The 16,084-nt window shown below is 37.1% G+C and overlaps 1 protein-coding gene across 1 annotated transcript in view; it reads right to left on the minus strand.

Annotated features, from left to right (window-relative positions):
• LOC139690689 (DNA (cytosine-5)-methyltransferase 1-like) overlaps nucleotides 1-16,084 on the minus strand; it is a 53,491-nt gene that overhangs the window by 18,520 nt on the left and 18,887 nt on the right. Inside the window, exons 14-20 of the mRNA XM_071588198.1 lie at nucleotides 15,233-15,466; nucleotides 14,980-15,054; nucleotides 10,716-10,803; nucleotides 8,498-8,638; nucleotides 8,113-8,398; nucleotides 6,919-7,130; nucleotides 3,570-3,696 (exon numbers count right to left, since the gene is read on the minus strand). Of these exons, the coding sequence (XP_071444299.1) occupies nucleotides 3,570-3,696; nucleotides 6,919-7,130; nucleotides 8,113-8,398; nucleotides 8,498-8,638; nucleotides 10,716-10,803; nucleotides 14,980-15,054; nucleotides 15,233-15,466 (1,163 nt within the window). The remainder of the gene's footprint in view (nucleotides 1-3,569; nucleotides 3,697-6,918; nucleotides 7,131-8,112; nucleotides 8,399-8,497; nucleotides 8,639-10,715; nucleotides 10,804-14,979; nucleotides 15,055-15,232; nucleotides 15,467-16,084) is intronic.

Genomic DNA, 16,084 nt, shown 5'->3' on the forward strand with positions numbered 1-16,084 from the left:
TGCCATCCACATCGCATACAAACAATATTTTCATGACTACAATGAAGTGTATTACCCAGTGGCTGCTTTACATTTCAACTTAAAACTTCTAAAATTGGATGGAAAGGGCTCAAACAAACCTCCAGGCAGCTGATTCCAATCAATTATGGTTCTATTTAAAAAAGAGTATTTTTTCTTATTGGTTTTTTGAGTCCTTATTTTTATTTTGTGGCTATGGTCGTTTTTTCCCTTAAAGTTAGGCTTTTCTATCCCTTGCCATAAATCTTCCCACGCTTCGTCCTTTTTAACAACTCTATACATCGCGCCTAACCTACTCCTTTTTCTTCTATTTTTCAAACTCTCCCATTTCAGTACATCTAACATATCCGTGACACTATCTGTTCTTTTGTACCTTCCGAGTACATATCTTGCTGCCTTTCTTTGAACTTTTTCTATCTTTTTAATATGTCCCACCTCATATGGATCCCATACTATGGAGGAGTATTCTAGGATAGGGATAACCAGTGCCTTATATGCTTTTTCTTTTGTGGCTACGCTACTTCCTTTTAAATTTCTCATCACCCAATGCAATACTTTAAATGCCTTCCGTGTCAAATTATCTACTTGGACCCCCCACCCAAGATCCCTAGTTAAATAAATGCCTAAATATTTGCATTGACTAGTACATGGGATTCTTTCTCCAAAGAGGGTGTAAATTTCCTTTTCTGCATTCTTTTTATTTGAAAATTTTATATGCTTACTTTTACTTATATTAATGCCCATATTATTATTTGTAACCCAGTCACCAAGGCGATCGATGTCATTTTGTAATATTACGTGGTCATTTACATGTTCTATCCGTCTGTATATAATGCAATCATCAGCAAAGAGTCTTATTTGGGAATGTAAATTGTTTGGTAGATCGTTTACGTAAATTAGGAAGAGTAATGGCCCAAGAACACTACCTTGTGGAACTCCTGCTAATACGCTCGCCTCATTTGAAAATGTATCCCCTAATTTTACTTTTTGAGTTCTGCCTCTGAGAAAATTTTTTATCCATTGTTTAACCCTCAAGTCCAATGGTAACGAATCCAACTTTAACAATAATTTATCGTGAGGCACTCGGTCAAAAGCTGCCGAAAAATCAACAATTACTGCATCCACTTCCTTTCCTTCGTCTATTGCGTCGCCGATGTATTGACTCAATCCCAAAAGCTGCGTTTCACACGAGTATCCCGTTCTAAACCCATGTTGGTGTTTGAATAGCCATCTATCTCTTGCCCACCATTCCCAAATGTAGTCAGCGATTCTTTTTCCCATTATTTTGCAAACAACTGAGGTTATGCTTACCGGTCTATAATTGTTGGCTATTGTTTTATCCCCTTTCTTGAAAATTGGTGTAATATTTGCTTTTTTCCAATCATTGGGCAAGGCATCATTATTTAAAGTTACTTTAAATAGATGACTCAGGTACAAAGCTATTGCGGTATCACCCAGTTTTAGAATGTCAATTGAGATATTATCCGGTCCCACTGACTTATTTTTCCTCATCCTCCTTATTTTTTTCACAAAATATGAGTCCTCCAAGATAATACCGTTTGTCGAGGGCAGTAAGCTATTTGGTGCTGTTATGCTGATGAAGTTCTCTGTCGTTTCTGAGCAATTTAGGCAAGCCTTATTTTCCTTTTAGTTTTCTATTCCCCGAAAAACATCCGTAAAGCAGGAGTTGAAAATATTTGCCATTTCTACAGTGTCTGTTACAATACCATTTTCCTTGCTTTTTAATATAGTCACGCGTTCCCTGTTATCTTTCCTTGTTCTCATGTATCTATAAAATTTCGTTGCGTTGTCTTTCGAAATTGCATTGATAAGAAATTTTTCCTTTGCCTCCTTCTTTTCCCTATTTAGGTTCCGGACCAAGGTCCTGTAATGGTGTGACATTTCTGTACTTTCATTCTTTAATCTGTGTGCCTTTCTTACCGCTATCTTTAGTTTTTTTTATGGTTTTGTTGTAGTACTCCGGATCTGTGTTCTGTTTCAAATTTTTTATGGGAACATACTTCATTTGCCCTTCAAGAATTATTTCTTTGAATGTTTCCCATATTTTCTCCACGGTCGCTCCACTAGCTGCCCATTCAGAAAACTTGCCCCTTAAAAATTCCTGGAACCCTTCCCTATCTGCCCGGGTATATTGCCAAATTTTCTTTTCATCCCCCATACCTTTTGTTGATGTATACCAGTCCATTTTAACACACACTGCTGCGTGATCACTTATTCCCGGAAAGACATCTACACTAATGATAGGGTTTGGAGGTCTAAGTAGAAGAACGTCGAGGGTATTTTCTCCCCTAGTGGGCTTATTTACTACCTGGGTAAACCCTTCTTCGTTAATGAGGCGATTTACCAGATCTTGTGCCTGCCCGCCACCTGCTGTTTTGCCCCCCCACCCTATTTCTGGAAGGTTTAAATCCCCTGCTATGATGATGTTATCATGGGGGTTTTCAGAACAATAGTCAGCAAGGATCTCCAACAAGTGCATACCTTCGCTTGGACTTCTATACAGAGCAATTATTTTTAATCATTTGCTACTTTCTGCTTCTCGTATCCTTACACACATCATCTCACAGTTACTTTGTTGCCAATCTAAAAAGCTTATTATGTTGCTACAAACACAAATGAATACTCCTCCGCCCCTCCCACCTCGATCCCTTCGATAGACATTGTAATTTGACGGAAAAATTTCGGCCGATGTAATGCTATCGTGAAGCCAAGATTCTGTGCCAATTATGATGTTGGGATTACAAGCATCTATTACAGTCTCAAATTCCCTAGATTTGTTGAGGATACTTCTACAGTTTACCTGGAGGATATTTAAGCCCCTACCTTCAATTTTACCGTCTATACCGTGCACAATCTCGGGTCTGCTTGTAGAGCCACTGGGCTATAACAAACTACCCAAAAGTATCAAGGATACAAAGGGAACTGCTGCATTCAGGCATGCATTAAAAAGATATCTACAGCGCAATATGTTCTACTTGGTTGATGAATATCTCAACAATATTCCCAACCAGTAAGTTCATACATTTAGTTTCTAGCACTGGTCATGGTCTGATTCATGTTAATGATCAATGATTTTTATGAATTTGATATTGCATGTGCATGTTACAGCCAATGTTCATGGGTTTGTAACAAACATTTATGTAACTATGAGCATCATTTCTTTTATGTATCTTAACTGAGCCTGTGTCTTTGCTCCTCTTTGACGTGCCTTATATCATGTACATACACACCCACCTGGTATTTTTGTATTGTGATCTCTGGGCAAATAAAAAGTAATAATAATAATAACCGTAGACTAAATAGTTTGGAACAAATAAGAGAGATTTTCACAACTTGAAAAACTTGTACATCATTACAAATGATCACTTGCAAGAGATTTTAAAACTGTCCTAATGTATATAAACTAATGTACATTTACACAATGATACTAGAGCACCTTCTAGCTTCTACCAGCAGTCAATGATATGACAGGTGTATTTATTTCTAATAAGTATTCCGTGATTCATTGATTGTGAGTCACTAATTCTTACCTCCGCACCCTGCAAAGACATCAAGAGACTGCAGGGGATGAGACACTGGCATCCATTCTGTTGCCTTGTCGCCAACAACCTCTTCCTTTGACTCCTTCTTCCCTTTTCCCTTCCCCTTCCCTTTACCCTGAATGTCAAATGAAAATAGATTTCAAGAGTTACGTCTTTGGAGTAAAGTTTAATACTACAAGCATGCTAATGCCAAAAATGGTAACAAAAAGCATGATAGGTGACAAATATCAATAAATAGGCCAAAATATAACAATAAAAGTAACATATTTGTTTCCATACAGTTTATAACAATGCTCTTCGTCTAGTTTATATTCATGCACCATGATTTAATGGATATTTGTGTCTATGCTACATTTAAAGCAATTTTCAGTTACATATTTTGTACCCAAATCGAATCTGTATGCATTGCACTTCATTTTGACGTTCCTTCAACTGGTATTTTTTACACACCATTCAACTGGTATTTTTTGATATGATCTTTGGGTAAATAAAATATATAATTATTATCATGCAACATGAAAGGAAAAATGACTTGAACCTCTTTAAATCAATATGAAAAATACCTCCAATGGACCTAAAGATATGGTTATTACAATTTTAAATGAACTTCCCAGGTCTGTAAAAGATGCTAACAGTATCACATCCTTGAAATGCACCTGACAAAAACTAATATCGAGGAAATCGTATGACTGTATCAGTGAGTATCTAAATGATATTAAATTACAGTGACCAAAGCATATTTGATGAATTACAAATGTATCTACATATCTACAATTAAAATTTTTAATGCAACAATTTCAGAGTGTAAAAATCATTTGCCTTGACTGGGATTCGAACCCAGATCCCTCAATATCCGGTCGAGTGCTTTAGCCACTTAAGCTACCGAGGCATCCTCTTAAACTCTGAAATTTTGGGGCTTTTAAAGGAACAAAATGTTGTGACGAAATACCGTACATACAATGTCACAGGCATTCGTAGTCGTGCGCAATGCGCCACAGTCGACGAGGTTAAAGCACCTTTAAACACTTATGGTGTTTATACCTTGACAAATTCCAAAGAAACTGCGGGAGATGCCGCAACAGTAACTTTTAACAGAGTCATCCGCTAATGTGCATTTCAATGCAACAATTTCAGTCAAGGAGAATGAATTTTACACTCTGGAATTGTTGCATTGAAATGCACATTAACAGATGACTCTGTTAAAAGTCTCTGTAGCGGCATCTACCGCAGTTTCTTTGGAATTTTACAATTTTTAAACTTGTCTGAACAGTAACCCTTTGGCAGACTAGATAACTACCGCTTTATTATCAGAAAATCTAACCATATTTATGAATTCTCTACCTACTTTCATTGACATCAAGCTTCTCCCATGTCTCATTTCCCATGTCCACCAAGAATATATGTATTCAAAAGCGTGGATGATACTGGACATTTCTGCCTTGCCCCCCAGCCAAATGCTGCCCATTCCGACCCACAACATCATGTGTGAGACACATGCAGGTTCCAGTTAAGCCACCCACCCCTCCAGTCTGCATTATATTAATCAACTGGGGCTGACATACTCTCGTCAAATGACTTTCCAAACTCTACAAATAAAACAAACATAACCTCATTTAATTCTATATTTCTTTCTGTCAATGATCTTAATGAAAGAAGACACTTTGCTTTTCCACATGGAATTTTTTGAATGTAGTAATAAAAAAATTGACACGGAAAAGTAAAGGGTCTTCTTTCATTATCAAGGATTTCCACCACATTACACCTAATACTGTGTCATCAATGAATTAGTTACTACTGTGGTATTGCATATATTCCTCCCGTTTTGGAACCCACAATGATATTCCCTTAAGTAATCACTTGCCTCTTCTCCATCCTTTACTCCATGAAAAGCTGCTATGCCTGCATGTTGTCATTATTGATCAGAATGCCAAAACCCTTCCCGCATGACCGAATTAGAATGCCATTAAATAGTGTAGTGCTCTTTACAGTATTGCTTGATCTGCTCTGTCCGTATTTAAGTTTTCTTCCAACCCTCGTCCATCTCCGCAGAGGGACCCTTCCGCTACCCGCAGTGTTTGGGTCACATTCCCTACCTTTGTCCTTGGGGAGGAGAGTGCTTTATGTTGCATGTTCATGTGGTAGTGGAATTTCACCTTCTTACTTTTCATATTCTGGCTTGTGGGTTGTTGGATGGATTTCATGCTGCATCCTGGGGTGCAATTGTTTGTTGGTTTATCGAATGTGTGTTCCCATGGATGTTGGATGAAGGGATTTTTGCATGAGTGTGTACGCAGCTGTGGGTGCAGTTTTGATAGTTATATTTGATTGGTGAGTTATCCCTTAATTAATGATAAATTAATTTTTGATCATGATAAAATTCAAATTGAAAAATTGTCGGCCCGATGGGTGCCGCGATTGCTCACAGTGGACAAGAAGCTGATCCAGCTATCAACTTTGAAGCAGTGTTTGCAGCAATTTAAGCGAGATCCGAAGGTGTTTTTGCATCGAGTTATCGCGGTTGATGAAACCTGGATTCACCATGCCACACCAGAAACTAAGCAACAATCAAAACAATGGATTTCTCCCGGTGAATCTGCTCCAAAGAAGGTGAAGATGGTCCGATCGACCGGAAAGGTCATGGCGACGGTTTTTTGGGATGCAAATGGCATCATCTTCATGGATGTTTTAGAAAAAGGAAGAACGATCACTGGGAAATACTACAGTGAGTTATTGGACCGCTTTGACAAAAAATTGAAGGAGACACGGCCGCATTTGATGAAAAAGAAGGTGCTGTTTCACCACAATAATGCACCAGCATATTCATCCAGAGTAGTCGCCATCAAACTGCATGAACTACGCTATGAATTGCTGCCGCACCCCCCTGTATTCACCTAATCTGGCTCCTTGCGACTTTTTCTAATTCTGTAAGATGAAGAAATGGCTCGTGGGAAAAAAATTTACCTCAAACGAGGAAGTTATCGCCGAGACAGGGGCGTATATTGGAGAGTTAGACAAATCCTATTTTTTGGAGGGGTTGAAAAAATGGCCGCAACGTTGGGAGAAGTGTATCTTCCTAAAAGGGGACTAAGTTGAAAAATAAAAAAAATGTTTTTTAAAAAATGGTTTCTTCATTTCTAACACGGGTACTTATTGAACCGCCCTCGTAACTTCTCTACCAATTATTAACCAAGTGGCTACAATTCAGAAACCACTGCCATTCATTATTAACAGATTTAATTCCTTGTCATCACTGCAAAGTGAAAATTGCAGACCTGTCACTGGCCTGAATTGTTTCCCAGATCTTCGGGTTACACAATAGATTATTAAGGATGCACACCTTTGATTGTTTCCCAATTGCTCTGGCCTCAGCCGGGGGTTCAGCAAATGACTGTGTTTCTAAGTCATACTCCTGCAGGAAATAAAATCTGTTTGGCCCTCGCAGAGCCCACTGCTGGGGTCCAGTTGCTTCACAAATGCCAGAACTTTCAACATTTTCCCCATAAACCACATGACACTTCCCAGCAACACTTAAGAAACCAACTCTCTGTCCTGAAAATAAAAATTAAATTTCTCAAAACTTTTATCATTGCTTATTTAAAATATTAAATTCTTACAACATATTTTTTTAATGATTTGATTATATGCTTCCATGCTTGCAAAGGGTGCTTTGTTTTACTGGAAAAATAAGTAAATATAACACCATCAAGGAAAGAGAATATTTAAAGCATGCACTTTTCATTACTTTCCTGAAAGGATAAAATATAAATAATATGTATCAGAAAGGTAGCTCGGCTTATGGCCAAATGGAAATTTGGTGAGGTAGACAGGTTTTTCATGACCAATGATGGAATGATATGTAGAATCATTGACAACCCATCTACTTAATGTTGTAACTAACAATTTTAAATCAGTAAAATGGGATTGAGATGGAATTAAATTAGACAGTGCAACATTATGGGAATCTTGAAATTGAAAATAAACAACTTAGCTTTTCGAGACAGAAATTTTTTATTTATGACCTAGGTTTCGTCATGGTATAATATCGTCAGGAAAAGAAAGTTAGTTATTTTCAATTTCAATATGAAGATTTTCCACCAAGTGACGCCAGAAACTTGTTTTATTATGGAAACTCAACGAACTGCCACATTGTTTTTTTTTTGAGAAAAAATCATAGCAACCGAATTCTATTCTAATTCAAGACAAATCTATCTTTAAATGCCTAGCAAAATCTTATTTTCATTAAGACATTTTGTAAAAAGAATAAAACATGTTGACCAGGATCCATGCTGCATCTGGGCTTTGCTGTCGAATAGGTGAGTTGAATTTCCGGAACCCGCATGGATCCTTTATCAGATAAGTCATTGCGGAAGCCTAAGGATTAATGTTCAACAGATTACTATGTGAAGTTATCCACATATATACACACTTGAATACATATATTACAACGTTCACCCCTTAATAGAAGCAATTTCTTTGCTCACAACTAATGTTCATTGCAATCACGATGGTAAGCTATAAATTTCTCCCTCACTTTCTTTGGTCCAGTAAAGCAGGTTGAGATCTGCTTGGTGTGAAGCGACTGGTCCTCGGTGAGTATTCTCAGGACGATAGTAGAGACTCACATCAAGCCAGATATCGGAAGCAGATACAAATCGGGAATCACCACTGAAAAGTGTTTGTTTTGCTCCAATGCCTGTGATCATGCCAATTATGAAAGGAGGTGGAGTCACCAAATTGGAGCCCTTAACATTGACCTCACCACCATCCCCTGAATTGGAGCACTTCCTATAGTACTCCGGATACATTTCCTCGTCCACCTGAATACAAAGGAGTGATTATTATGAAGTGAGCTTACAAGGAGGATGGTGTTTAAATGTCAAAAAATGCCAAATATGAAAAAAAATGAGATTTCTTACTTTCTTTTCCTTTGAATTTTTCTTCTTTTTGTTCTCCTTACTAAAAAAATCAGACTTCAAGCTCACTTTTGTTGGATTGAGAAAAACAAAATTCCCACAGCGGTATTCCTCACCCTTGTGATACACTACACCATACAGCATCTGCAAAATATTACTTTAACCAATAAATAAACTCAACACATTGTGCATCTTTCCACCTAAAACAAACTTCATCAGGCATTGTAGTCAAAAGTAAATGTTTCTCATGTATAAATTTCTTCAAGCAATTTTGGCGCTACCATCCCTACTTCCAGGATAAGCTGGCCAGAGAATACCACTTTTAATTTCCTTCATTATTTCGCTTTAGTTGTACAAGCCATTGAAATCTATTTCCACTCATTCCCCCAGTGGATAAACTGACTCACTTGTACCATTCCCTCCTCTGACATCATACCCTCATTGCACCAAGTAAGTTCCAGTTTGCCTCGTCAACATTTACATTTCCAACCATGGCTTTTGGGCATGACTGACTACAGCAATACAATGAAATAGATTCTACAAAATAATTTGATTTTGTTAAAAACCAACATGTAACATTTCAATGGCATTGGGCTTGACCTTGTGAACATCCATCTTGAGGATAAGGACAAAATTCACAAAAAAACCAGAGTAGTGTCAATAAAACTTTTCGTAAATTTTTTAAAGTTTATCACATTCCTCAAATTGTAAAATAGTTGGTACAGGTATTCTGCATTCTGAATATAACGTTATAGGAGTTATGTACAGAAAAAGGAATTACAATTCAACAGTTATAATTTTTCATCCTACATTGCTAACAACTATAGAGATTTTTTATGTAAAAGAAGAAATTAAAATTCAAATGTTATTGATATTATCCTCTGTCAGCATTATCGTTCATCACATTCACATCGTTGACTACAATGATAAAACTGGAGAGGTCTTAAGCATAAAGAAGGAAATGAATAACTGATCGAAGCACTTTTCTTGCACTTGATAAAATTTGACCTGATGTTGATGCAATACATCGAAACCCGGTCGTAAAATAAAAAAAAAATTTATCAAGTGGAAAAGTACTTCGATCAGTCATTATGTTCGACTTCCACCACATCACACCTGAAGCTACTCAATATGTAGAAGGAAGTCAACTAATGACAAATTTATTTGCAAATTGTATTGAATCCCCCTAATTCATCACATATGTACTCAAATTACAAGAAACTACGGGAGATGCCACAACGGTAACTTTAATGGAGTCATCCACTAATATACATTTCAATGCAGCAATTTCAGAGAGTACAAATAATTTGCCTGAACAGGGAGTTCAGAGTTTAAGAGGACGCCTTGGTAGCTTAACTGGCTCAAGAACCCTGCCTGACTTTGAGGGATCCGGGCTCATATCCCAGTCAAGGCAAATGATTTTTACACTGAAATTGTTGCACTGAAATGCATTGTTACTCCTTTGAATAACTGCAGGCAGGTGGCCATTGGTCCCCAGATGTATGAGACACAGAGCATCTCATCTAGCAACACATCTGATGACTAAAACGAGAGGTGTTGCATTTTTTTACTTTGAGTCGTTACCCAGCAGCAGCGATACGTGTCTTAACCTGTTTGTCTTCTCATATATTTTTATACATATATATATATATATATATATATATATATATATATATAGTTTTTCTAATTATATAAATATAAATATATATATATATATATATATAAATATATATATATATATAAATATATATATATAAATATATATATATATATAAATATATATATATATACACACACACACACACACATACATACAAAATATACATATATTTTTTTCCCAGGAAGATTTGCTACTCAAAAAATCACATAGCTTGGGTGGAGCTGCAGGCACCAAGAGAGGCTAATCTGGGAATTAAACACGAGCCCTCCGTGCAATAGTCCAATGCTCTACCCCTTGACTACCGTGACCCGTAAACACACCAAAAATATATATATATACACACACACACACACACACACATATATATATATATATATATATATATGCATATATATATATATATATACATACACACACACATATATATATATGCATATATATATATATATATATATATATATATATATATATATATATATATATATACACACACACATATATATATATATGCATATATATATATTGGAGTTTTCATAAATGCAAATAATTAAAAATTCATACCTCTTCAGTTCCACAATCCAGCTTTTCACTAATTTTCGGTATTTCTTTGTTTTCCCGTAAATACTGCCGTTCACATGATGGACAAAATCTGTAAACAAATAACTAAAGTGAAATCATACTATATAAAGCTAATAAAAAACAGAAACTAAGAAAAAATAACACAAATCCGATTATTTCAAATATAGTACACAAAAGATTTTACTAAACAGGATTTGTCAATCATGGAAGTTCCTTCTTTCTCTTTCTTAAGAAAGGTGGCTTGACCATCGAAAATTCACAAGTTTGAGTTTCTTTCCTTTTTTGTGTTTTTGTTCACTAGTGCTGGCTCCATATACATTATTATTCACATTTGTGAGACTCACATAAATTTTATACATTCATATATATTACATGATTACTTAGGGAATTATATATATATATATATCTACATATATAATTATACATATATATATCATATATATATACATAAATATATATATATACATAAATATATATATATATATATATATATATACATATATATATGTGTACGTATAATTATATATATATATATCCCCTCCCCGGACTACAACCTTGACGTGGTGGAAGGGCTTGTGCGTTCCAATGACCCCTAGAGCTGTGCTGGCGGGAGTAAAAAAATTGCTCCTGGTAGGGTCACCCATGCCAGATAGGTCGAAGGTTAGGAGCCAGACAAAAGGTAGTCCATGCAGCGTCTGTTCCTCAGTGAGGCGGCTGCAATGGCGTCTGACCCCAGTGGGGCGGCCAGTAAGTGATGGTGTCACGTTAAAAACACTATTGAGGAAGGCAACGGGAAACCACCTCAATTATCATTCCCTAGAAAAATATGATGGACAATAGAGATATTTTGAGTCCTGGCGACCACGGGGCTCGGCCCAATCGGCCGTGTGTCGTGCCCGGCAGCGGGGGAGGCAAGGCTTCCGTGGTCGTCATCCCACGAAACCCTTGCAAGGGAAAACCAGCAGCAGCAGCAGGACAGAAGACGCAGAAGAAGACCAAATTAGTCAGAATAGGAACGTGGAATGTTAGGACAATGATGAGGACAGGGAAATTGGAGAATGTTAAGCGAGAGATGGAAAGGGGAAATATAGATATTTTAGGTCTATGGGAGGTGAGATGGAAATATAGCGGGGTGATAAGTATAGAATAATATACAGCGGTGGGGACGAGAGCCAATGAGGGGTTGCCATAGTATTAAATGAAGAGGTAGGAAGAAGCGTAGTCAACACAGAGCAGGTAACAGACAGAATACTACTAGTGGAGATAAAAGCAGAACCGACGAACTTAGTTATTATTCAGGTATACGTGCTACCGAGCAACCATAAAGAAGAAGAGGTCGATAGGATATACGATCAGTTATAGGACATGATCGCGTGTGTTCCTGCAGGGAAACATTTGATAGTGATGGGGGATTGGAATGCGACGGTAGGCAAAGGAAGAGATGGTGATGAGGTGGGGGACTACGGTTTAGGCACGAGGAATGACCGCGGGGAGAAAGTAGTTGAGTTCTGCAGGAGACAGGGGTTAGTCATCACCAACACTTGGTTTAGACACCACAAAAGACGCAGGTATACATGGAAAATGCCAGGTGACTCAGGAAGATATCAGCTAGATTATATCCTGGTTAGACACAGGTTTAGGAACAGTGTGATAAATTCCCACAGCTTCCCGGGAGCGGATGAGGACTCAGACCACAATTTAGTTGTTATGAAATGTAGCGTACGTTTCAAAAAGATAAGGCAGGGGCGGCGAGTTAGAAAATGAAATGTAGAAGCATTAAATGGGTTGAAAAGGAAGGCATACGAACAGGTGGTAGAGAAAATCATGGAGGATGGTAAAGGGCTTAGTACTATCGAAGAAAAATGGGAAATGATCAAGAAAGGGTTGTCTAAAGCCGCCAAAGACACTATTGGAACCGTTAACGCTAAAAGGACTAGGAAACCATGGATCACGGATGAGATGATTACAAAGATGGATGAGCGGCGAAAATGGAAGAATATAAATACAGAATTAGGCAAAATGAAGTACAAAGAATTGAACAATAAATTGAGGCGGGCAACAAATAAAGCAAAAGAAGCTTGGTGGAAGACGCAGTGCGAGGATATGGAAAGTCTGCAGAGGAAGGGTGAAATCGGTGTGCTGTACAGCAAAGTTAAATCGTTATCGGGAAGTAAGAAAGGAAGAGCTATGCTAACAGTTAGAGATAAGGCGGGTAAGGTAATAGTTGACGCAGGAAAGATCCAAGAGAGATGGAAGGAGTACATAGAAGAACTGTATAGTAAAGAACTCAGACCAACAAAGTTAGACATTGAAAAAGAAAATGACGTAGAGGAAGACAGCTTAGGTCCAGGCATACTAGACAATGAGATAGAAAGGGCATTAAGGGAGATGAAACTAAATAAGGCCGTGGGGGTAGATAACATTCCCGTGGAACTTTTAAAATGCTTAGGAAAATGTGGGAGGAAGAGGCTATATGGGCTGATCCGTAGTATTTATGAGGAGGGAATCTGGCCGGAAGGCTTTGTGAGATCAGTTTCAGTTCCTATTCCGAAAAAGGTAAAGGCCACGTCATGTGAGGACTATAGGACAATTAGTTTTTCATATCCCAAGCAGCTAAAGTTGTTCTCAGGATCATAAACAAAAGGATAGAGAGTAGGGCAAATGATTACTTAGGGGAAGATCAGTTTGGGTTTAGGAAGGGGAGAGGTACGCGTGATGCCATTGCAGTAATGAGATTACTAATCGAGAGGAATATAGAACACAACCAGGAGGTATTTGCCTGTTTCGTAGATTTCGAAAAAGCGTTTGATAGAGTGAATTGGGAAAAACTAATGAGTATTCTGCAGAAAATAGGAATAGATTGGCAGGAAAGGAGGCTAATCTGCAACCTGTAGATGTCTCAGACTGCTCAGGTGCGGGTGGGAAACGGGGAGTCAGGATGGACAGTGTTAGGAAGGGGTGTAAGGCAGGGTTGCCCATTATCACCGTTGCTGTTCAACCTCTATGCAGAGGAAATGATCAAAGAGGCATGGGAAGAACTCGAGGTAGGAATGAATGTGGGCGGGGAATTCGTAAAATCAGTTAGGTTCGCTGATGACCAAGCTTTAGTTTGTCAGTCAGCCAAGAGGCTGCAAGCATTGCTTAGTGAATTGGAAAATCAGTGCGACAGGTATGGGATGAGAAACAATATTAATAAAACCAACGTTATGCGATTTTCTAGAAAGAAAAAAGGCCAAGCTTAACATTAAAATAGGAGGGCAAAAACTAGAGCAGGTAGAACAGTTTACGTATCTCGGTAGTGTTTCAGACCAACACGGTCAAAGTAGTAGGGACGTAAGGAGAAGAATTGCGCTAGGCAAAGAGGCTTTCACAAGGAGTCAACGTCATATGTACGTCAACGTATATGTGGAGGAAATGATTAAAGATGTGTTGGAAGAACTGGAGGTAGAAATGAAAAAAAACCTACCTTAACCGGTAGATTACCTAAAATTATATATATATATATATATATATATATATATATATATATATATATATATATATATATATATATATATATATATACACACATTCAAACACGAAATCCCGCCAAACGGCGAATAAATACTCATATATACAGAAACAGAAATAAGGAAAAGGGATAGGAACACATATAAAGGACGAACACAATAAAGAGCGCAAAAATATTTCCTGGACTGGGACTTGAACACTGGATCTTTTGACTCGCTGGGCTGATGCTCTAACCACTGAAGCTATCGACGAAATGAATGTGTGTGTATAAATATATATTTCCAGTGAAACCTCATGATCATTTTTATCATTTAGTGATCATTCCATTTGCTTTCCTAAGAGCAATATACTTTTCACTGCTATTCCAAATCAACCCTTATCATTTTTCAAAATACATTGACCAAAGTGTTAGGTGCGCCCCACCATTGAGCATGAAACTAACCCCGGGATTATTATTGGGGTGCTTATTTTTTAAAACAGTATGCTTATAAAATATCTTATACGGATTTGATTTTTACATTAATATAAGTTAATTTTAATGCACATTGATAATTTCAAAGATGGTTCGAAAAATTTTCTAGATGCACATGATTGATGTTTAGAAAAAAAAGATCAATATTTATCCAAATTGGGATGGTAACTTAAATGAAACCAGGACGCACAAATAATGGGTTAAAGGAGTAAATATTAAATTGAATCTCAATCAGCTAACTGCAATCACTTTTCTTTAACTAACCTGTATTCAGTCCCTTTCTTTGGGCAAGGCGGATCTTCAGGCAAATCTTCAAACCTTCCATAGAACTTATCATACCTATCCATAAAAATAAAAATAATAAAAGGAAGAACTGAGTAAAAATGGAAACAAAAATTCTGGCCATTAAATAAATGGTAGCAAAACTGAACTACTTTTAACAACATCAAAAATATTAACATCACTCAGTCTCATCAAATCAATATAAATGTATGAGAAAAAACAAAAAGGTACTAACTGCTTCTGAAACCAAAGTACTTCTCCATTGCTTTTGTCGGACCCATTTCCAATGCCTTTCGTGACATCCAGCCCATCTACTACACCACCTTGACTAGACCAATCGTCAGGGTGAACATATCTGATTACTGAAGTTTTCTTTGCAATGGACCTTAGGGAAACATCCTCACATTCATCAATGGAAAAAAGTTCCCATTGATCTGCAGTTTCACCCAAAATGGTTTCAGAACCTCGACTGGAATAGAAATTAAACTATGACAATTTACAGGAAACCTTATTATTTTTAAATTCAAAGAAATGAAAAAAATTAAGAGTTTAAAATATTTTGTGCAAAATTTACAAAAGAAATCATTTACAGCTCTATTTCATAAGAAATATAAAAATGAATGCTTATCCATGGGCATGAATTTCGGTGGCGTTTCATTCACTGCCCTAAGCCCACAAAATCAGCATTAAATCATGCTGTCAAAGAAGATATTAAAACTGCATCTTTATTTCCAGCTGTCTATTTCTTCTGCTATTCCCATTAATGTGGGCCAAATTAACCATTCTGCTTCTTGAACTGCACAGAAATTCTCTTTTAGATCACACACTGTATTGAGCCCTTCGTTGAGTCCATACAATAGTGGTTTCATATTTCCTTTTAATGCTCTCCGAGATGCAATGGGCATCTTATTTCTGTACAAATACATACTACCCCTTCCTCTTCTGATAACGAAATAAAATTTCGTACAAAGAGCTCTTTTCTATAGAATAATACTGCGGCAAACTGTATCTTGATGGCAGATACTTTGTAAATAATCATGTTTTCCAATAAATGAAAAGCAATCAAAATTTTCTGGTTGACATTAAG

Source organism: Hetaerina americana, unplaced genomic scaffold (genome assembly GCF_022747635.1).
Source record: "Hetaerina americana unplaced genomic scaffold, ioHetAmer1.1.p SCAF_1, whole genome shotgun sequence".
Lineage (NCBI taxonomy): Eukaryota > Metazoa > Arthropoda > Insecta > Odonata > Calopterygidae > Hetaerina > Hetaerina americana.